Source organism: Diceros bicornis, chromosome 11, assembly GCF_020826845.1.
Source record: "Diceros bicornis minor isolate mBicDic1 chromosome 11, mDicBic1.mat.cur, whole genome shotgun sequence".
NCBI classification, from domain to species: domain Eukaryota; kingdom Metazoa; phylum Chordata; class Mammalia; order Perissodactyla; family Rhinocerotidae; genus Diceros; species Diceros bicornis.
This window is the reverse complement of record NC_080750.1, coordinates 28,799,094-28,822,737: the sequence shown is the minus strand read 5'-3', so window position 1 is coordinate 28,822,737 and position 23,644 is coordinate 28,799,094. Positions and strand designations below refer to the sequence as shown.

The window sequence follows — 23,644 nt, the reverse complement described above, 5'->3', positions numbered from 1 at the left end:
AAGCACCCAAACTTAAATTTGAGTTGTAGAATTCTTTCTGCAGAGAAAAGTATTGGTGAGGTGTGGGATACAAAAGACTGTGGAAGGTGTAAAAGTCATCAAATACCCATTGGCAATGTTATATTCATTTTTAACTATGGTTTTGCAACATTTTTCTCAAATGGAATCTGCTGTCAGGAGCTCCATAGCATGCATTGAACATTTTTTTTTTATACGTTTAATTTGTTTCAAAATGTTTCCTTGAAATTTCTTTGTAAAGTACACATACTCTCTGTGCTGAAAGTTAACGTCACTTGTGGGAACAGAATGTATTATTCGGTGAAGAGGGCTTTCATTTTAAGCCTCTGCTATCAGTCATGCTGTCCTTGGCATGTGCAGCTGCAGAGACTTGCTATGCTGATCTGTGCACTTCATTCTTCTCTGCAGTCTTGAGGGTCACACATGGCAAGCACACGGAGAGAGGCAGGGTGGAGGAAGAAAAGGTCAATGTTTTGCATTCAGGAGATGACTGAGTCACCTAGAAGTGGCTGTGTTTCGTGTGTGCAGAGCCAACAGCTCATCAGAAACCATTTGCAGAGCTTTCTGCGAATTTTCCAATTGGACGCAGTTTTGATTTTTATTATTAGTTATTTACTAATCATCTCAGCTTCTGGGTCTTTAAATTTTGAGTCATTGAGTATCCCGGGTTTTACTCTTTGAAAACACCTTCTTTTCTCTCAAATGTACAAGCAACTAAAACCCAAACTTCCATATAAAATTCTGTCTCAGTAAGTGGCAATGACGATGGCCCTCTCATAATGGTACTGGTGTGTAAAGGGATTATAAAAGCAAAATGTAGAAAAGACGTTAGTCGAATATAGGCTTTAATCACGATGGTAGTTTCTCAATATAAATAATCATTTGAAAAAGATAATAATTTATAGTGATGTTCTTGTTTGATATCACCTGTGTTGTCTTTTAACTCACCGAGCATGGTTTTTCTCCTCCTTCCCCCCCAGCATCCTTTGACGATGATAATGCTCTTCTCTGGGGACCTCTACAGTCTTTTGAATTTCCTCAGTTTTGCCAGGTGGCTTTTTATTGGGCTGGCAGTTGCTGGGCTGATTTATCTTCGATACAAACGCCCAGATATGCATCGTCCTTTCAAGGTAACCTCAGCAATCTTGATGGGTTTACATAAATCTTTCTCCTAATACCTAGTCCTCCCTTTGCCATGACTTGATGATGAGGAGCTTGGGCAGGGGACAGCATCCTCTGGAATGAAGTGTTTAACTCTTGCAGGTAGTGCCTTCACAGTGGATTTATTTTTAGCTTGGAAAAATAGTTCGCTCAATTTTTTGTGTTGCACTGAACTTTGTATGTCATATTTTTGAAAAGAGGTGGTATTAATATAGGATATTTGTTATGCTGATTTTTCATGGATGTGTCCAACGACCTGATGTGTTCAAAGTCTGGGATACTTCTACCTATCTTTATACTGAATAGTTGTGGACAGCCATGCTGAGAACGAGTGAGGCAGATACGTATGGAATTGTCACTAATTAAAACTTTAAAAAGGATGCTGCTTTACAAAGTAGGCATTTTAAGTATTCTTAAATGTTATGACTTATTACATTGCTGTTTTTCTACATTATACCCTCTAGAAGCAATAAAAACATAAAATATACAGGGAAAGCGAAGATGGATGAATGTACCACTTAATAGAAAGCCCATTTACCATAACTAAGCATTTCCTTTTGGGAGGGCTAGAGAATATGCTTTTCATCTCCTCTAGCCTTGAACATTCATGGATTGATTTGACGTCACTATTTATTTGCTCTTAAGAAATAACACAGATAATGTTGTCAGTCATGTTGTCAGAATTTGTTTCTAATTTTATTCGTTGCCTAATGCTGGCAAGATCTTTATTAGTGGTTGAGTAGGAGTTGGCCTGTTTTATTCCTGTCAGTTCTTATTGTGAATCTCCAACAGAAAATCAATACGCACTGAAAGACTTTAACGTGTAACAAGCAGCCTGTGCTCTTGGCTCCACATTAAAGTGGATTCTAATCATAATTATCAAAGAGCCAATCTTTTAAAATAAAAAACGTAAATCGTAGTGGTACTTAACTAGAAAAATAATTCAAACAGAACATCTCTAAGGAAACACACATTTATCCTTAGGTTTTATTCTATCCAAAGATTAAAAAAAAAATTTAAGGGAGTATGTTGAATACAGTCTCTGTGCCCCGTTAAAGAGATTTTGCTATTAAGGTAATGTAGGATGGTGCTTGTCACCTGGTTACATGACTAAAGTGTTTCACCTGATCAAGTGACTGACGTGCTCATCTTGAACCCACCTTGTCTCTTGAACTATGTTTGAAGTGATTTTTTTCTGTTCTGTGTTCCAGGTGCCGCTGTTCATCCCAGCTTTATTCTCCTTCACGTGCCTCTTCATGGTTGCTCTTTCCCTTTATTCAGACCCATTTAGTACTGGGATTGGCTTCGTCATCACTCTGACTGGGGTCCCTGCATACTATCTCTTCATTATATGGGACAAGAAACCCAGGTGGTTTAGAAGAATGTCAGGTAAGACTTTGAAACAGGTTTTCAGGACCTTTTGAGAGACTAGGTTGTAGAAAACCCCTCCATGTGTACATATATAACATGCACATCTTAAAGTTTAAAAATATAAGTGCGAAAATTGCTAGTTTGAGTATGTGATTGCATTTTATTCAGAACTGAGAGAAGAAAAAGGAGGAAGGATGTTTAAGGTACAGTCACTGAATCCTTTCAGGATATTTCATTTGGGCTTCTCTAATCACTTCTTAGGAGAACAGCTCTTTTAGATAGAATTTTATCAGCAGTTCTGTAAACGACCCAATAGCTTCTCTGAATCTGTTGCTAACCTAATTATTTTTATTCTGGGTTGAACGCAGTTTATTGATTCTATATCATAACATACCACTTCATAAGTGGTATGAGATTTGGTGGGGCTTTAGGCAGAGACTTGCAAAGGTGCAAAGGTCTTAAATATCCTGATTATAACACTACCCTATTTAATAGTGATGGCAAATCACAGGGGGGTCATAAAAACAGCAAGAATGATGAAGAGAAGAATAGCAGCTCACATTTATTGTGTGATTTCTATGTGTTAGCCCATATATGACCTTATTTAATCTTTATAATAACCTTTTAAGGTAGGAAAAATTGTTATCCCCATTATATAGATTTTGAATTATGGGAGAATTCATGTAACTTGTTCCCAGTCATACAGCTATTAAGTAGAAGATCTAGAACTCAAATTCAGGCAGTTTTGTATTTTAGAAAAATCTTCCTGGGCAGTAAGGATGGATTAGAGAGGGTTGAGGCTGAGGACAGAGAATCAAGTTTGGATTACTGCAGTAATCCTGATGAGAATTGAGGAGGGTCTGAACACAAGCAGTGTCAGCAAGGTCCGAGAGAAAGTGAAAGGTATTAAAGAGAAAAAAACCAACAGCGCTTGGTGACCAGGTAAGTTGGGGGAGGAGGAAACATACTAGATCAGTAGGGAGGAAGAGTGCTTAGGAACAGCCTCTGTTGAAAGCTCAACACTCCGTCAGGTGCTCTGCCAAGCAAGCCCTTTCCCTTACATTAGCATCATCTCGTTCTGTCCCCTACAAGATCCAGGTGTGAGGTGATATTATTCCTCTACCCCGATGCGGAAACCAGGACTCAGGGAGATGAAGAATTTATTTTTGAGTGTGCAGATTTTAAACCATTGAACTAGAATTTGAACCCATATCTACTAGATCTCAAAGTCTATGATCTTTCTAGATTGGGTGTCTAGTGGAAGAGAGAGAGAGATAAAAAAATACAGCCAGAGGAGCAGATATGTTCTTGCTGGTGAGTTTGGGAGTTTAGAAAACAGCCTTTGTTCTTCTCATTTACTTAATTTACCATAATTAATTTTTAAAAGCCTAGTAAAAAGTTCAGGGAAATTTCAGCTAAAATTGTTAATAAGTAATGTCAGTGTCACTAAAAATAAAAAACAAAAAAAGCAAAACAAATTGGTGTACATATTGAATCTCTAGTACTCTACACAAACTCGTTTAGAAGTCATTCATTCAAAATAGTTTCACTACTAATATTTATTGGCTTGTAATTGGTACTTGGTATCTTTAGACCTTAAACTACTATTTATACCTGAGTTTTGTTTTCTAGCTGGCAACACTATTCCCCAAACAAGTGTTACTTTAAAAGTTAGGTTCTTTAAGACTAACATAGGCACATTGATTGCCAAGCAAGGTATTTAATCTCTGTTTCTTGTGAGATCACACTAGTTTTCTGTAGAATATTTTTAGCTATGTTTTCTCTGTTGCAGGCAATAAATAGAGCCTTTTCTGAAAAAGAAAAGTCTTGTTAAACAATATTGCCATTAAGATTGCTTTCCTCATTATCAGCATTCAGGACAGATTAGTGCTTATCACTGTGAGATCTGTGTCTCTCTCAGATCCTGGCTAGAGACAGTTAAAACCCCTGACCACCAGGGAAAACCAAGAGAATTTAGGAAGAAAGAATTGGTAGCCCTAGAGTTGGACTACAATGAGAAGGGATCAGGATAAAAGAGCAAATTCCTTATTCTCTCTTACTTAGTAGGCATTTTGTTCCTTCTGTTTGTAGTCAGCCAACTCTAAAAATTCTTTCATTTTGCTAACGTACAGATTTTGTACCATTTCTTTGTCAGTGCCTATGAACTACATGCTTGATCCTTCTTCGATGTTTTTCCATGCTCATGTAATTTTGAAGTTTTTTGTTATTTTTCTGTCTCTAATGATGTTTTGCACATCTCCAAGGACTCCACATTTAGTGTTAGCCATTTGTGAAAGTAGCAGCAATGCAGTGGTCCCATAATGGTTATTTGGTTCTCAAAAATGCCCTTAAATCTTACCAGGGAACATGGCAATTCTGCCTTTAAACTGCGATCATTGTAACCCTTTATCTTTATAGCTGCCTTGAAAGGGAGTAGCAAAAAGCAACAATCCTCCATAATTTTGCTTGATTTTCCTCTTAGGCAGCTTCTTGTAGTAAAATAAAGAAAATTCATAATATTTATGGCTGCAATAGCAAGTATTTTCCTAGCCTTTGGCCAAAACAAAACACTCATACATAGACACACAGAACAACAGAGTCCTGATTCTCCACCTCGCCTCTCCTCCCAACTGCCTCCTTGTTGTTAGAGAGAAACTCAGGGTGAATTTGGAGGCCAGAGAGCCTCTGCTTGGAGCAGTGTGTTCAGCGACTTAACATCAAATTTTTTTGTTGGGTAACATTCTTTAGCTTTTATATTATTATTTATTTTCACCCTAATATACGTGAACAGATTAGCCCTGTGAAAAGATAGTCTATCAAAATACATCTTACCTAGGGCGTGTCCATAAAAAACGCGAGGTAACCAGACAGCATGCAGAAAATGGTGAACAGCTGCTCAGTACAGATAGCCAGGGAACGCTCAGAACCTGAGGATCTGAGATTTTCAGAGATCTGACGAATTTCCCCGGCCACAGGATGCCAGTATTGAACCACGTTTTGTCTGATAGCATTTCTAGGATGGAAAGAAAATGTGCTCTCAAGGGAATCGTCAGATACGCAGAAAGCTTTTTTCTGCCATCTGTGACAGACTGGTTAATTCTTCTGGTTATTTATTTGTTTATTTATTTATTCTCTTATACAAACATGAGCTTCTCACCGGAGGAAAATGGGGCAGATACCCCACTGACGTACATGGAGATAGCTAGACCTGGCCAGGGCTTGCAGGAGCAATTTCACTTGGCTGCCTCTATTTATCAGCCAAACCCATCACAGCTGAGAGTGAGTGGGGTGACTGGAAGTTGGTTCCTCTTGCTCAGGGTGAGATATGGAGGAGAGCTGTATTTAAACAAAATCTTTGATTATAAACCATCATACTGGGCAACACCAGCAGAATGATTATAGCCCATCTTTGTGGATAGTGACTTTGCAATTCCCGAGTCCTAAAAGCATATGCTGCTTACCATGTGTCAGGATAACTTCATTTATGATACCTCACTGAAACCTGCTTAATGAGTTTGACAGACTCTGCACCAAGACTGCAGTGCAACATTTTAAATTAGTTAAGCTTGCCTACAATTCTTAGCGGCCCAGACCATCTTCATTGTAAGGATAAAATGAGATCATGCATGTGAAAAGCTTTAGAAGCCTTTTAAAAAAGCATACATACTCTCTTATTATGACTTCCAGGGAAGAGTGGGTTTGTGCTAATACTTCACAGTCTTATTCAGTTTTGGCTGTAGTTCCTGTGCTTGTACTGGGTGTGGTTGGGTAAATCAGATTTTGCAAGGTCAGTTGTTTCAACTGATTTCAAGAACAGCTACTGAACATGAAAGGTAAAGCTAAAAATACTACAATTGCTGTTTGGTCTTGTAGCTCGTGTTACTGAAAACACCAAACGCAGACTCATTGGGTCAACTTTATTTAACGAAATGGTATCGAGGAGTTGATTATCTCCAAAGCCAAAAGCCTTATATGAGTGTGGATGTAGCTAAATGCCAAATGCTCTGAAACTTTCCTGGGCAAGCAGGAAGCTCCCACAGGAAGCTTCCAAGCTTTACTTGGGTCTGTGGAGCACATCTGTCTGATCCCACTGATGTAGATAACCTAGAAGGAAAAGTTGGTGTGGCTCAGAGCCCAAATCAGTTAATCTGCCAAAACTTTATGATGAAAATTACTCAAATCTTGAGATCCCAAGAGAGAGCATAGAAGGCCACAGGAGAGACTATCAACAGGGCTGATTGAACTGGAGGAAGAGAGAGGATTGGGTGTGCAGGACCAGAAGAGAGGATTTTTGGCCACATACGTGCTGTTGAATAGAAGATCCAAACTGAGACTTCAGGAAGGAGAATGTCACACTAGAAAAGCAGCAGGATCTCAAAGTTGCTCTCCTGTTGTCTTGGTGAACATGGCTAAGCAAAATGAGGGGTCCCAGAATACAGAAACACACTTTTCGAGGAGGATTTTGTTTGGGGGCATGGAGGAACAGACGCTGCATAAGAAAGACAGTCATTAAAAAAAAAGAAAAATCTCAGTGTGAATATCATACACACACACGGACATACACACACTCACACACACCCCAAAGGCAGTCGTAAAGATTAGTTCTGTTAGCTACAGCAGGACTTCTCCAGGGAGGAGGGGCTGCAGAGGATGTAGCTTTAACCCCACTGCTTTGCATTTGACTATTGCAGATGCCTAAGACCTTCTGTTTCAACTTCCTGTCAGATAGCCCTAGCTCCTTCTCTGCCTACAAAAACCATCTCCCTTACTAGTGATTGATATTTACTTTTCCACAAGTCTATCTTTCTAGGTTCATTTTACCGTTTCCGTTTTCTGTAAACATGGGCTTTAATTGCTCCAAAGTGCTCCCTTGTGCTCCACGTACGTCTCAATGTAAACAGCAGGCTGTGGCAAAGTATCCTTTACTCAAGAAACATTTACGTGGAGTTTAACTAATTTGCCAGAACTGTGCTCGCCTTTTATAATTAACGTATATCATAAAAATTAGTGTGCTGAGGAGAACAACTTTAGGGAACATTGTTATAAAGCAAAGGATGAAAAAATATACCTTTTATAGTGGCATTAAATATTGTTCAGAAGGGACCATTACAGGTGACAAGTCGTAAAAGAGGAGAAAGACTATATGTTGGGAGGAGAGAGGATTTCGGCCTGAAACTATCAAGAAGATAGGCTCTAGAGGCTTCAGGACCAGTAGCAATTTGAGGAGGTTCTGTAGGGACTGATTCCAAAGATAAGAGGTGAACAAGAACTAGTGTTCCGGGAAACCAGAGTCACCGAGTTCTAGGACTGCCGAGATAGAACAACCTTAGAAATTATCTAGCCCAGGGGTTCCTACATTTTAGTGTCTATCAGAATCACAGATTTCTGGGCCCTGCCTTCAGTTTCTGATTAGTAGGCCTAGGATAGGGCTTGAAAAGATGCATTTCTAATATCTCAGGTGATGCTGATGTTGCCAGTCCCAGGATTACACTTCGTAATCCCTCATTCTTCTTCTTTTTTTTAAACTAATTTTTTTTGAGATATAATTTCTGTATAGCATTTCGTAAGTTTAAGGTGTACAATGTGTTGTTTTGGTACATTTATATTTTGCAATATGATTACTATAATAGTATTAGCTAATACGGTCGTCGTGTCACATATTTATCGTTTCTTCTTTGTGTTGAGAACAGTTAGGATTTAGTCTCCTAACAACTTTTATAATACAGCGTTGTTGACTACAATCACTATGTTGTGCATTAGATCCCCAGAACTTTTCTGTTTACTAGTTGTAATTTTGTACCCCTAAACAACATCTCCCAAATTTCCTCATCCTCCAGCCCTTGGTAATCACCGTGCTCCTCTCTATTTTTACAAGTTCAGTTTTTTAGATTCCACATATACATATCATACAGGGTTTGTCTTTCTCTGTCTGACTTATCTCACTTAGTATTACGTCTTCAAGATCCACTCATGTTGTTGCAAATGGCAGAATTTGTTTCTTTCTCATGGCTGAATAATATTCCATTGTATATATATACTACATCTTCTTTATCCATTCATCTGTTGATGAACACTTAGGTTGTTTCCATATCTTGGCTATTGTGAATAATGCTGTAATTAACACGAGCATGCAGATATCCCTTCAAGATACTGATTTCGGTTCCTTCGGATACATACCCAGGAGTAGGATTGCTGGATCACGTGGTAGTTCCATTTTTAATTTTTTGAGGAACCTCCATCCTATTTTCCATAGTGACTGCACCAATTTACATTCCCACCAACAGTGCCAAAAAGTTCTCTTTTCTCCACATCGTTGCCGACACTTGTTATTTCTTGTCTTTTTATAATAGCCATTCTAACAGGTATGAGGTGATATTTCATTGTCGTTTTGCTTTGCATTTCCCTGGTGTTAGTGATGTTGAGCATCTTCTCATGTACGTGTTGGCCATGTCTGTTTGTTTTCTTTGGAAAAATGTCTATTCAGATCTTCTGTCCATTTTTAAATCAGATTGTATTTTTTTCTACTGAGTTGTATGAGTTCTTTATACATTTTGGATATTAACCCCTAATCATATATATGATTTGCAAATATTTTCTCCTATTAAGTAGGTTGTTTTTTCATTTTGTTGATGGTTTCCTCTGTTGTGCAGAAGATTTTTAGTTTGATGTAGTCCCACTTGTTTATTTTTCCCTTTGCTTTTGGTGTCAAATCCAAAAAATCATTGCCAAGACCAATGTTAAGGAGCTTATTGCCTATGTTTTCTCTTAGGAGTTTTATGGTTTCAGGTCTTATATTCAAGTCTTTAATTAATTTTGAGTTAATTATTGTGTACGGTGTAAGATAGTGATCCAGATTCATTCTTTCGCATGGGGCTGTCCAGTTTTTCCAACACCATTTTTGAAGAGATTATTCTTTTCCCATGGTATATTCTTGGCTCCTTTCTTATAAACCCACACATATGTGGTCAATTAATTCATTTCTGGGCTCTCTATTCATTTCCACTGATCTGTGTGCTTGTTTTTACGCCAATACCATACTGTTTTGATGAGTATAGTTTTGTAATGTAGTTTGAAATCAGTGAGCATGATGCCTCCAGCTTTGTTCTTCTTTCTCAAGATTGCTTTGGCTATTCAGGTTCTTTTGTGATTCCATACAAATTTTAGGATTGTTTGTTCTAGTTCTGTAAAAAATGCCATTGGAATTTTGATAGGTATTGCATTGAATCTGTAGATGGCTTTGGGTAGTATGAACATTTTCACAATATTAATTCTTCTACTCTAGGAACATGGGATATCTTTCCGTTTCTTTGTGTCATCTTCAATCTCTTTCATTAACATCTCAGTTTTCACTGTACAGGTCTTTCACCTCTTTGGTTGATTTATTCATAAATATTTTATTGTTTTCAATGCTGTTGTAAATGAGATTATTTTCTTTTAGGCGGTGTACAGATGAGTCTTTTTTTTTTTAATCCACTTAGCCACTCTGTGTCTTTTAATTGGAGAATTTAAGCCATTTACAGTCATGCGCCGCATAATGATGTTTCCGTCAGCAATGGACTACATATACGACAGTGGTCCCATAAGATTAGTACCATATAGCCTAGGTGTATAGTAGGCTACATGATCTAGGTTTGTGTAAGTACACTCTATGATGTTTGTACAATGAGAAAATCATGTAACGACACATTTCTCAGAATGTATCCCTGTCATTAAGCAATGCATGACTGTACATTTAAAGTAATTATTGATTAAGACTTACTATTGCCATTTTGTTAATTGCTTTCTGATTGTTTTGTAGTTTCTTAGTTTCTTTCTTCCTCTCTTGCTGTCTTTCTTTGTGAGTTGATTTTTTTTGTAGTGGTTTCCTTTGATTCTTTTCTCTTTACATTTGCGTGTCTATTATAAGTTTTTGTTCTGTAGTTACTGTGAGGCTTTCATAATACGTCTTATAGTTATAACCACCTATTTTAAGCTGATAACAACTTAACTTCAGTTGCACAATGAAGTTTTACCCATTTACTTGCCCCCTCCTGCAATTTATATTGATGTCCCAATTGTCCTCTTTTTATATTGTGTGTCCATTGTAGCTATAGCTATTTTTGCAGTTTTGTCTCTTTACCTATATGGTAGATTTCAAAGTGATTTACAAACCACATTGCAATATGAGAGCATTTTGAATTTGACTATATATTCAGCTTTACCAGTGAATTTTATAGTTTCATATGTTTTCATGTTGCTAATTAGCATCTTTTTGTTTCAGCTTGAAGAACTGACTTTAGCATTTCTTGTACAGCAGGTCTTTTTGTTATAAATTCCCTCAGCTTTTGTTTGTCAGGGAAAGTCTTCATTTCTGAATGACAATGTTTCTGGGTAAAGTATTATTGGCTGATGGCAGTTTTTTTTTCTTTGAGCACTATCATCCCATTCTCTCCTGGCCTGCCAGGTATAAATCTGCTGATAGCCTTATCAGGATTCCTTTGTATGTGATGATTCTTTTTTCTCTTGCTGCTTTCAACATTTTCTCTTTGTCTTTGATTTTTGAGAGCTTGATTATAATGTGTCTCAGTGAAGTTCTCTTTAGGTTGTATCTGTTTGAGGATCTTTGAGCTTCTTGTACCTACATGGCCATATTTCTCTCCAGTTTTGAGATGTTTTCAGCCATTATTTTTTAAAATAAGGTTTCTGTTTCTTTCTCTCTCTCTTCTACTTCCGGGACTCCCATAATGTGGAAATTGTTTCTTTTGATTGTGTCCCACAATTCATGAAGGCTTTCTTCACTTTTTTATTCTAATTTCTTTATTCTCCTCTGACTGGATAATATCTAGAGATCTATCTTCAAGCTCACTGATTTTTTCTTCTGCCTGATTGAGCCTATTGCATTTTTCATTTCATTCATTGTACTTTTCATCTCCAGAATTTCTGTTTAGTTCTTTTTTATGATTTCTATTTCTTTGTTGAATTTCCCATTTTGTTCATGTATTGTTTCTTGAGTTTATTGATTTGTCTATCTGTGTTCTCTTAAATCTTGCTGAGCTTCCTTAAAATCATTGTTTTGAATTTTTTTTTAGATAACTCACAGATCTCCATTTCTTTGGGGTCATTTACTAGAGCATTATTGTGTTCCTTTCATGGTGTCATGTTTCTTTGCTTTTTAGTGTTTCTCATGGGTTTGTGTTGATGTCTGTGCATTTGAAGGTGCAGTCACCTCTTCCAGTCTTTTTGGACTGGCTGCAGTAGGGAAAGACTTTCACCTGGAGGTGGCTGTAAGAGCACCAACTGGGTAGTATGCAGTGTCTTTGGTTCCTGTGAAGGCATGGTGGTGTAGTCTCTGTGCCTCTTTGTTGGCTGAGGTTGGTATTGGCCAGACTGTGGGGGTCTTCTATGGCTAAGGCTACAGAAGACCTGCAGGTGGCAGTGATAGGTAGGGCTATTGGGATCTTTGGAGGCTAATGACGCTGAGGTCTTTCTGTTCTCTGTTCTCCCCCTACCTTGTTTGTTTTTTGCCCACGGGAGGAAGTTCTAGCTAAGGAGACTTTCTTGGTACTTGGTCTAGCATGCTGACCCTCAGAGCCCTCAGAGTAGCATGGGAGCCAGGGTCCTAGATCAGGTGCACATGGAACAACCACAGTGCCTGGGTCTTGGGTACAGGTGAGCTTGCTGTATCTGTAGCACTGGTGTCTAGTGTATGGGCATGTGAAGATATCCCATGGAATGGGTACCTGCATCTCAAGGGCTCACCAGTGTGATTCCTGCTGGTGGGAAGGAATGCACCAGCGGCAAGGGCACTGGGATGACAAGCTGCAGTGATGGCTTGGGCCCAGGAGGTGGAGTGCAGTAGCAGCACAGCCTGGGATGGTGGGTCAAAGTCTCAGCTCTGGCCCCAGGAGGCACTCACAGGATAGCAATAGCACAATTCTGGTGGTAGTCTGTTAAAGCCACGTGCTGGGGCCCAGGGATGTGGGCACAGAGCTGTGGCAGCATGACCCTGGCAATGACAGTTCAGAGCTGCAACCCAGGAGCCAGGGGGCGGGGAGGTTCAGAACAGTGGTAGCTTCATCCTAGCAATGACAGATCTGAGCCTTGACCTGCCACAGGGGTGGGACTCAGGGTAGTGGCAGCCCCCTGGGCAAAGATGGATCAGAGCTGTGACCCAGAACCCAGTGGGTGGGGCTCAGGGCAGTAAGAGCCTATCTCAGCAATGACAGTTCACTCTTGACCTGGTATGGAGAGTAGGGCTCAGGGCAGCAGCAGCACAACCCCAATAATGGCAGCCAAAGTGTGGGTTGGGACTCTGAGGGCAGGGCTCAGGGCAGGAGAAGCTGCCTTGATCATGGTGGGACAAAGCCTAGACCTGGGGCCAGTTGGGCAAAGAGCAGTGGTAGCTCTGGTCTCCTATGTGATGAGGTGCTGCGGCACCCAATCCTTGAGAGTGGGGGGAGGGGGACACAGCAACAACCAGGGCCCCTGAGGGCAAGTCTCACTTCAGCAACAGCTCCAGCCTCTGGGAGTAGATGCGGAGTGGGGTCACTCTAGGCTGCTCCATCAGCTGGGATCAGCATCATTGATGACTGTGGGAGACCTCTGTAGCAAAAGCTGCAAAGGGCCACAATGGTGAGGCTTGCTGGGGTGCTCCTGCTCTCCTCCTCCCCATGTGGTGAACTTCCTCCAAGGGGATTCCTCCCAATGCCCAGCAGCTCCTGGCTGGAGGATGGGGTGATGCTGGTAAAATGCTTCCTTTAGTTTTCTATGCAGCCAACCTTGATTTTTGAGCTCCACCGGGCTTTTGCGGCTGCTTCTTTGTTGTCTAGAGCTTTCCATGAGCTGTATTTTTCAGTTTGTAGCTGTTTATTGTTCTTGTTGTTTTCTTGTGGGGAAAATAAGCGTTGGGACCTCCTAGCCCTCCATCTTGCTGTCGTCACTCCCAAGTCCCTCATTCCACAGAGGAGGCAAATGAGGCCTGAGAGATAAGATGTTTTGCTCAATAAAACACTACAAGTTTGCGACTGGAAATTATATTCTGATTCTTTTCCTGATTTTGCTAAGGAATTGGTTGTAGTCTCCTAAGTGCAAAAACAACAAACCAGTTTTAAAACTGAATATGAAATGTATTTTTAAACATTTATTTATAATCTTGGACCTATTGCCTCAGAATATTTTCAGCCTCCTGGTTCATGAATGAGTCTTTTTCTGAATACAAAATATTAATGTATTCTTGCTGAGAAGCCATCATGGGAAGTTACAGAAGTGACAAATAAATTAGTTGAGCATGATAGGATTCTAATGAAGTAAATAATTCTTGAAAGTGCTCTATGAAATAGGCAGTTGTGTGTTTTCAGTATTCAACTCAAAATAATTCACATTTTGCTGTTTTTATGCATCCCTGATTTCTGCACATTTTTAATTTCTCTTCTTTATTCTTTGTAGACAGAATAACCAGAACATTACAAATAATACTGGAAGTTGTACCAGAAGAAGATTGTCATGAATTATGAACTAATGCTTTGAAATCTTGGTGATCTGTCCCTGGTCTTGTTTCTGCTCAAAGGGCTGAAACAAAATATGGATCTTCACTTCATTTTATGAAAATCCAGAGGATTGCAACTTTGGTGATGGACTAAAGGAGTCAGTTATTTCTATTCATATCTTTTCATGTATTCAAACTGTTTCTGAGAACTTTAGTTGTAACTTCGTGTAGATATAGAAGGCTGATATGCAGTTATACACGAGTTCACGTGATTCTTTAGTCCTTTATACCTACCTGTTGAGGTTGGGGAAAAAGGCTACAGAATGAACAATTACTTTAGTGGTCTTTTTTTATAACCTATCTTATAATGACTAAGAACCTTCAAATTGATGACTGAGATGTTTTCTGTATATATGGGTTTTATAAAAACAATTTTTACATACTGTAGATGACCATACTGTGAAAAGTGTTTTCTACTCTTCTGGAAAAAAAAAAAAAAATCATAGGTCATCGTTATGGACAGAGGAAAGAAATTTATTTTACATTGACATTGCATTGCTTCCCTTTAGATACCAACTTAAATATCACTCATCTTTTTATACCCAGAGCATTTTGAACAAAGGACAGAGGGGCTATGCCTAATTTTAATGGATATATTAAAACAGAGATTCTAGGGGCTATTGTTTATGAGACAAATCCAGGAATTATGTTTAAGTAAAAGTCCTTGAGAATTTATTATGTTAGAATTTTTTTACTCACTATTAGGAAGCTCCATGGCTATGTGCCATTTTGCTTTCATGGCAGCCCATTTGATCAGGAAAGGGTATAACACCTTTTCTTAGAGCAAAGCGATAGTCAGTTTGGTATTAAATCCTCTTAAGCACAATCACTTGTTTCACTAATAGTTTAACCCTTGAAAAATGTATCTAAATATGTGCATTTTTAAATCTTCAAATTACAGTGTCAACATAAGGCAGAAATCACCAAGAAAAAAATGCCCAAAATATTATGCCCAACCCTATAAGCGTAACTATATGCAATGTTAGTAATTCTGAACAATTTTTTTTATTTCATAGCTGTTTTTACATGGTGATGAATTTTGACAGTTTGTACATTTTCTTTATACATTTTATATTCTGTTAAAATATCTCTTCAGATAAAACTGTCCAGATCAATTAGGAAAAGGCATATATTTTACATAAAAATTGAGGAAGAAATGTCACTGCTAAATAAGATTTACAGCTGATGTTTCTAAAAATTTTCCACTTCTATATCTAGGCTTTATCAGTAATTTTTTCACCTTAGTTATCATTCAACTTGCAAAAGAGATAACTGATAACAAATTCACTGAAAGGAGGAGAAACTGTGCATGAGTGTGTGTACTCAGACAGGTATTATGCTAGGTTTAGAAAATATTGTGAAATTTTCAAATGAGAATAACATAGTGACGAAATTTGTTAACTATTATTTACATACATCTAAGATTAAATAGTTAGTCATGGCCAGAGTATGTTTCATCCTTTAATTTTTGTCCATTTGAAAATAAGATTTTTTGAAAGAATTACACTGATTAAAATCATTAAGAGCAGATGTAAAGTTCATGGATAATTGACAAAAGTAGAAATGATGATTTATAATTTGAGGCAACTCCAATTCACTCATTTCAATTTTTGCTTTCGGTAACATTTAATATATATCCAAGATTGACATTTTTTCAGCCAAACCTAGTGTTTGGGTCTCTAAGTGATTTCATAAAAATTCCTTCCTTTTTGTCTTACCATAGAGTTTGCAGATTTGGTCTGTAGTCTCTACTGCCTATATCCATTTGTCTACGTCTTTCCTTACTATATTGTTACTAGAGGTAAAAATAGATTTCCTTTATTTTCCTATTTTTTACAATCTAGGCCCACATAATCTAAACCAACAAACTCTTCTTGAGTTTTTTCTTGTCTAATGAAAAAAAAAGACAAAGTCTCATAGAGGGGTTGGTGTAGTTCTTGATTATTCCTGAGGTTAATGTACTCATATCAACAGTGGCAGGTAGGTTTCTTCATTGTGTTTGTTTATTTTGGTTCTAATTTCTCTTTAAATATATTATTGTGCAAGATAACTAGAATACATTTTCATTATTCTTTCTATAATTTTCAAAAATGATTTTTGCATTGTTAAATTTCTAATGCCATTGTAATACCCTTTTAACCAGAGAGAAAGTCAGTTGGTAATTTTTAAAAAAGTGATGAAGATTAAGTTGTATTTCAACTTATTTTTAGGGTACATCATGACAAGACACAGGGTCTCTGTAATCAGGGAATCAACATTTATAAATTTTATTCAGAATGGTATCATGTCAAGCAGATTCTAGTTCGAAAACTCTCCCGCACAGTTTTATATATATATATATTTTATACTAAGTAAAATTTTTTCTTATATATTTAGAATTTTATATATATGTACAAACTATTACATGTGATATACATGTAATAGTGTGCATATTCAAATGTTTATATACATATTAAGAGTTTATTATAACACAAAAAGTAAAAATGGCCAAAGCAGTGTAAGACAACTAGTATACTATTTTCAAATGTTCTGCTTTTTGGGTACATAGAGTCTCAAGTATTTAATTATGAATTAAACAGTTCTAGTTAAAACTTCCAAAGCTAAAACAATTTGATTTAAAAAATGGAATGATTCTCCTTACACAATTATGAATGTTTTAGTAAATGTTTTTGATCCATTTTTTAAAATATTAGATTATCTCCCTGAGATTTTTCTTTGATCAAATGAAGAAAACTGGACTATTATAAATAGTGATTTGGTCAGCTGCAAGTAGACCCTGTTCTTGTCTTTCTTTGGGAGATTAAAGATTTGTCCTAGAAAAAATGGCTGACCCGAGTACCACACATAAAGTTTGGGTGTATGCACTCACAGATATGCATATGTGCTTGTACTGTATCTCCCTCACTCCCACTGGCACAAAATTAGTACAGATTATTAGGTTACATTAGCAATGCATGGCAGATTCTCTAATGCTAAAATATGTACGTTGAAACAAATTTCCAGATTGTCTTATGTGTCTGGTAAAAGTTTCCCCAATTGCTGTTTGATATATCAACAGATGGTTAACATGAGTATAATTACATAACTCAACAGAATTCTTCATGAAATGTAATCAGTCTTCAGGAAACTCATTATTTTGTCTCTATTTGCAGATGAATGTAATGCTAACTAAGAAAGGGAGCATCTTTGACCTGTAGTTGATTTCTTATAATTGAAGTATAGATTATGAAAAGATAGAAAACTGAAGGTCAGGGTAGCAAGAAATGAAAGGTAGTATGTGATTGGAGGTAATAATATTTTGGTGTAATTTATTATGCAATATAGTCAGAGAAATATTAAAAATTCATTGTCTGCTGTGCATAGGTGGATATCTGGAGAAGCTAATGAAATGTAAGCATCAGTGCCCCTCGCTTAGACGTGACCCTTTCAAAGTCCTGTACCTAATTTTGCATTAGGTATTTTGTAACAATTTTCTTGAAGAAGATCAGCAAAATTGTATATACTTCTGGCCCTAAAAAATATGCATCTGTCCCTGTGTTTAGTAAGGTAAAATAACTTCCATTACTTTTTCTGTTAGAAATAAGCATGGGGTATTTGTAGGATATATTTTTAAGTAATAAAATTGTGAGGTAATTGAAATATCTATATATAACTATAATTGGCTTTCTCATAAACATTATGTGATATATAAGGAGAAAATTTCACCTTTGATATATTTTTTGTGTCAGTTCTGAATGATAGAAAAACAATGAATGGGATTTTAATTGTAGCTCTTTTTCTTAGTTTGGAAAGAAAAAGAAAGGTTTGGGATTTGAATGCAGATGAGTCAAGAAATTTGATTTTATTTAAATATAATCTTGCTTCATTTTATCCTACATGATACACTATATGTTGGTGCTGATAATGTTTACAGAGTTACATATTACCTTCCTAACCATTCAAAGTCAGGAATTAAAGCGTTGCATTGTATAACTGGCAAGAAGCTCATGGAGGATATAAATTAGAGTAGATAGTGAGTCATCTTGACAGCTTCTGTTTACATTATTTATATATGGGTAAAAGAATTATTACCTATAAATGTGTTTTAGGTTAATTTGCCCATAAACAATATTTTTAATCTATCTCAATATATGTATTACCTAAAAACGTAACCTCTAGGTAGTATTAGTACTGTACTTCAAAAGATATTTTAACAGCCAATTTTTGGAGATAATCCTTTTTTCTTTTTGTTGCATTTTCAAATTAGTTGGTGTCTAAAATTAAATGCTTGGTCTATTTTTAGATCTGATACAAATTCACAAAGGTGTAAATCATGGTCTCACGGAAAGTTCACCAGTTTTCCATATGTTGTGAGATATTGTCCTTCTAATAAGGATATTGATTTGATCTTTTTGAACCGTTTCTCTGTTTTCTTTGAAAGAATCAATGATTCCCTTTGTTTTATTTTTTTATTTTTTGACACTCCTCAAGATAAGAGCGAGTCTTAATTTGAATTTATATGATTACTAGTGTATTCTCAGTGCGCAACTACCACTTAGGTTTACTTCCTTGGGAGTCCCTGCCCTGCTTTTCTTTGTTACCATTGGCTTTAAAATATCGCTGGAGGGTGATTACAGTCTCCAGATATTTATCTGTTACATGTGTGTATTTCAGCTACTTGGATCAAGGGTACATTTATAGTATCAATAACTGCCTTAACAGTTTTATAGATAACAATTCTCTCAAGAAACTGGAGCATTAGGCATCTGAGAGCCGTACAGGTGGATGCGCTGGTTTGAAAGTAAGCATACTTTTTTCCCTCAACATATACACTACTGATTTTTTTTTTTTTTTTTACAAAGTATGACTTTCAAGTGAATTAATTTATTGGTTAGAAGACTTGCTTGCAGAGTCCTTATTACCTCATGTTGAAGCCTCTAACGGCCGTGCTGACATCTAGAGAAAAAAAAAAAAAGACTAATGCACAGTTATGTCTTTTGCAGCAGTGTCTGCATTTTGAGCACCTTGTGCAACAGGGTATTTTGCACGGCTTCTTGTGGGAAACATATTAGTCCTTTGGATGTTACAGCTGTATAATTGGTTGGGTTGTGAGTGGCCTGACTTAAATGAGGGTTGTGAAGTTAGACCTCACTTTTTCCTACTAATTAACATTCTTCAGCGCATGCTCCAAAGCACGTTCGTATCACACTGGGAGGCAATGCAATGTGATTCCCTGATTCTAGGTTTAAACTGTCTTGTTTCAAAGGATTTCTGAATTATTTTTTCCCTGGCATTTCTCCTTCATTCTAAATTTCCATTTACTGACTAATGTAATATAAAGAATATTATATTTAAGTAGAAAAATACTTTGGAGAAATAAAACACAGATTGTTTCAAATGAATGTATGTGTAGAATAGAAATGATCTATGTTAAACTACTGTGTATATAGCTGTCCCCTCTTATCCAGGGGGGATATGTTCCATGACTCCCAGTGGGTGCCTGAAACTGGGGATAGTATCAAACCCTATATAAACTATGTATTTTCCTATACATACATACCTATGATCAAGTTAATTTATAAATTAGGCACAGTAAGAGATTAACAACAGTAACTAATAATAAAAAGAACAATTATAACAATATACTGTAATAACATTTACCGTAGATCTTAGCAACCTCAGCATACGATTGTTTTTCTTTCCTCATTAAATCAAGAACTACCACCTTTTCACTTAAAGCAAGCACGGTATGGCTTCTCTTTGGCATGTTCGAATTGCCAGCATCAATACTCTTGTGCCTTCAGGCCATTATTAAGTAAAATAAGGGTTACTTGAACACAAGCACTGCGATACCATGACGGTCGGTCTGATGACTGAGAGGCCTACTAAGTGACTGACGGGTGGGTAGTGTGTATAGGGTTGATCTGCTAGACAAAGGGATGATTTGTGTCCCGGGCGGGATGAAGCAGGACTGCTTGGGGTTTCATCACGCTCCTCAGAATGTCACTGAAGTTAAAACTTATTGTTTATCTCTGGAATTTTCCATTTAATATTTTTGGAGGGCAGTTGACTGCGGGTAACTGAAACCGCAGAAAGGGAAACCTCGGATAAGGGGGCACTACTGTATTAATGATTTCACACGACCACGTAGTACTTTTTAATTGCTCTGGAGGCAAAAACCAACTTATATAGCTACGGTTATCCCACAAACCACAAGAATCCTCCAAAAGTATTAAGTAGTCTGGGATTATTTTGATCCTATCCTTGAAGAAATTTATTACCTAATAGTTTTCCCTCGGGAATGTTATTACTACTGCTATAAATCTGGAACTAAACGAGTGATACTTACACTTTGAAAACTGGGTTCTTCTTTTGACATTATCCATGTTCAGAGAGTGGCATATCACTTTACTCTTTTAGGATATTTGGGGCCAATGCCTGTGTTCAAAATAACCATTGGCCTTGGCCCCAAATGTTTATCTTGTTATAGATGAATTGCAGCACAATAGTAAAGAATTTTCGGTGGTACCTCTCAACATTTTGAGAACTTTGCGAACATAGCATCAGATGTGTTGAGTGCATCGCTTAGTACCATGAAATACAGTGTCTTCTCTCTATGCCAAACCGATGAACAAACATGTAGTTGTGTTTTACTAATGCTAAATGTTGGCTATCTGTGGTTTTATAATAAGCACAAGTCAGAAAAAGTAAGACAAATGGCCTCTTGTACTGAATGCTTGGCGAACTTAATTTGTCCTACTCCTCTGACACAGGTTTGTCTCTAGCTTTCATAGAGCTTGATTTTTACTTATCATATAGTTCGTTAGATGGTAGTGATGCGCTGGTAGAGTTGTTTTTAGTTATTGACTCAGAATTCATCTCATGATGACTCTTTCATGTCTTTTTCTTGTGTCTATATCTGTATTTACTTTATGAAAATGGGTTTAGTGAGCTTTGTGTTAAAATTTGACCTAGTAACAGTAACTTCTTTTTCAATTATCAAGGGGTAGAAAAATCCATATGTGTGTTGGTATGTTCATATTAACATATTATTAGGTACTATATATGAATATGAATGTATTTAAATGCCTTTTATATTCTATGGCAAGCATCAATAATTTGCACCCAATGGAATCAGTTTAGCCCAGTGGGAAAGTGGTAGTCAGATTACTCTGGAGGGTTGTGCTGGCAGCCATCTCTTTGACTTGTGCTTAAATTGTACTTTATAGGCCACCTGTATCCCTTACCTTGGGTCTGGAATGCATTTGTCAAGACCTTGTGCCATTCCCCTAACTGGCGGGTGGGGGGAATGGGGAGTTTGGCCTGGTGATCTAAAATATAAGAACCGAGAAATCCAGCTAAGGAAGAGTGAGCCTCAGTATCCTTACTGGTCCTCATCTATGGTGGAGTTTCTTCAGTCTGGCCTTGTGATAATGAAACTTGGTAAAGGGGATTGTGCATATTTTTTACAAATTTTATGTCATGTCTTATATTAACGAATTATTAAAGAGCAAAATTCCTTTTCTGCATCTACATTCCCACCGTATCAGGAGTACTATGATGACAAGCTGACTTGATGGCATGTAACAACAAGATATTTAACTATGAAAACATAAATGGTGAAAAGGGACTTTCATTTGTGGATTGTGTTGTGTTTCTTAGGGTTCTCTGGCACTGATGCCTAAACCAGCATGTGATATGTGAAATAAAATGGTTTTTTCTACAGCTTAATGATTTCTCTCTGGGGAAAGTTCCGGTGAAGCAAACACACTGTCAGATGGTGTTTATGGGTTATTTGTGTAAGTGGTAAGACACTATGAAATAAGTGTGCTTTCATTTGATGGAAACTATTGACACATGTGTTTTTGTATGGAATAAATTTTGGTGCAATATGATGTCACTCAACTTTGCATTGAATTTAATTTCAATTGCATTTATATATATGTGTACCTGTCATGCTTCTAGTTGCTTCAACCTTTGTATATAAATTTTTGTACATATTTTTACTTGAAAATATTTTAAATGGAAATTAAATAAACATTTGATAGTTTACATAATCAAAGTCATGTTTTGCTTTTTTTTTTTAATTGAAGGCTTTGGTTTTAATGATTGGACTTATCTATCACTGATTCTGTGAATTTGTTGGAGTATCCTAAATGGAATTTCAATTTCCTGTACTAAAAACTCAGAGTAGTCACAGATACAGAAAACACTGTAGACACTCCTCTTCCTCATGACCTATTTCCATCTGTTCTCTGGTTCGAAATATCTAGCCACTTCTCTTGTTTTCACCTGTCCTAGTTGTTTTCTTATTTCTTGCCTCAACAAAAATCTCATTTCTTTTCTATCTCTAATTAAGCCTTCACATGTTTCTCCAGAATGTTCTTTCTGAAACACAAATACAGTAAAAATCTTCAATGGTTTCACCTTTTTTTTTTCTGGATGGATAAAATCCAAACTTCTCTATATAACATACAGGGCTTTCCATAATCTGCTACCTTTCTTCCTCCAGCTACAAATGACCACTTCCCATTCTCCGCAGCCATGTTAAATGTCTTTACAGTAGTTTAACAAAGAAAAGATGCCAGTATTTCATTTGACACACTCCAGATTCTTACAGGAATTATATTTTCCTCCCCTATTCCTATCTCCTATTCCCCACGTAACTAACTTCTACCCAACATTCAAGGCTGAGTTCAAAAGTCACCTCTTCCAGAAGCCCTTCCCAAGCTGGTTCAGGACTGACTCCCACCTTCATCATCTTGGATGCACCTCTTTTGTAGGATTCATTGTACACCATTGTAATTGATTTACTTGACTCCTTTCTCTGCCTGGATTTGCGCATTTGTTTTTTTTGTCTTTCACTAAAGCATAGTAGGTACTCAGTTAATGTTTATTAAATTCGTAAATTCAATAAATGAATGAATGAAAAAATGACTTTTATTCATTAGGTTTCATGAAAGCTTTTCTTACAAGCAGTTTTTTATCACCTCTGAATTTAAGCAATCTATTAGATTCTATGGAAAGACTATTTCTGTGATATGTCTTACCTTCAGAATGTAAGAAAACTGAGGACTTTCAGTCTCTCTCCTCCCGTCCCCCCAATCCCTCCCCTTTCCTATCCTTCTTCTCTCTTCCCCCACCCCCCCATCCCCAGTTCATGTTGGTGGGTGAGTCTTGATGGGGGAAATGAGCAATCAAGTGACCTATTATGAACTCTTACTGTGAAGAGACATTTAGGTTCTTATATTCTTAAGTTATCTTTTTTGTGATAATAACTTGAAAAAAAAAATGGTCTGAAATATAGAGCGAATGGAAACCTGAATTTTGATGACCAAACTTCTCTTTGAACCAGACATGGGAGTTAAGTAGCACTTTCCCTGGTGAAATGTTTTGGGAGAACAATAAAAATGGAAAGTACTAACTTTGGCACCTATGAAATTTAAACAGTTTTGAAAAGAAATACAAACCACGTGATCTGTAGGTATACTTATTTTAAAATTAGTGAATATGACTGGAAATGTGTTTAAAGAAAATATGTAGGAAAAAATAGATAATACATAATGGCTAATTCATTTTTAAACTCTCATT

At 37.0% G+C, this 23,644-nt stretch overlaps 1 protein-coding gene across 1 annotated transcript in view; it reads left to right on the top strand.

Moving 5' to 3' along the window:
* The window catches only part of SLC7A11 (solute carrier family 7 member 11), a 78,797-nt gene extending 56,693 nt beyond the window's left edge, over nt 1-22,104 (top strand). The window contains exons 10-12 of the mRNA XM_058550070.1: nt 999-1,148; nt 2,391-2,568; nt 13,975-22,104. Coding sequence (XP_058406053.1) covers nt 999-1,148; nt 2,391-2,568; nt 13,975-14,042 — 396 coding nt within the window. The 3' untranslated portion in view covers nt 14,043-22,104. The remainder of the gene's footprint in view (nt 1-998; nt 1,149-2,390; nt 2,569-13,974) is intronic.
* Nucleotides 22,105-23,644: the final 1,540 nt, after the last annotated feature.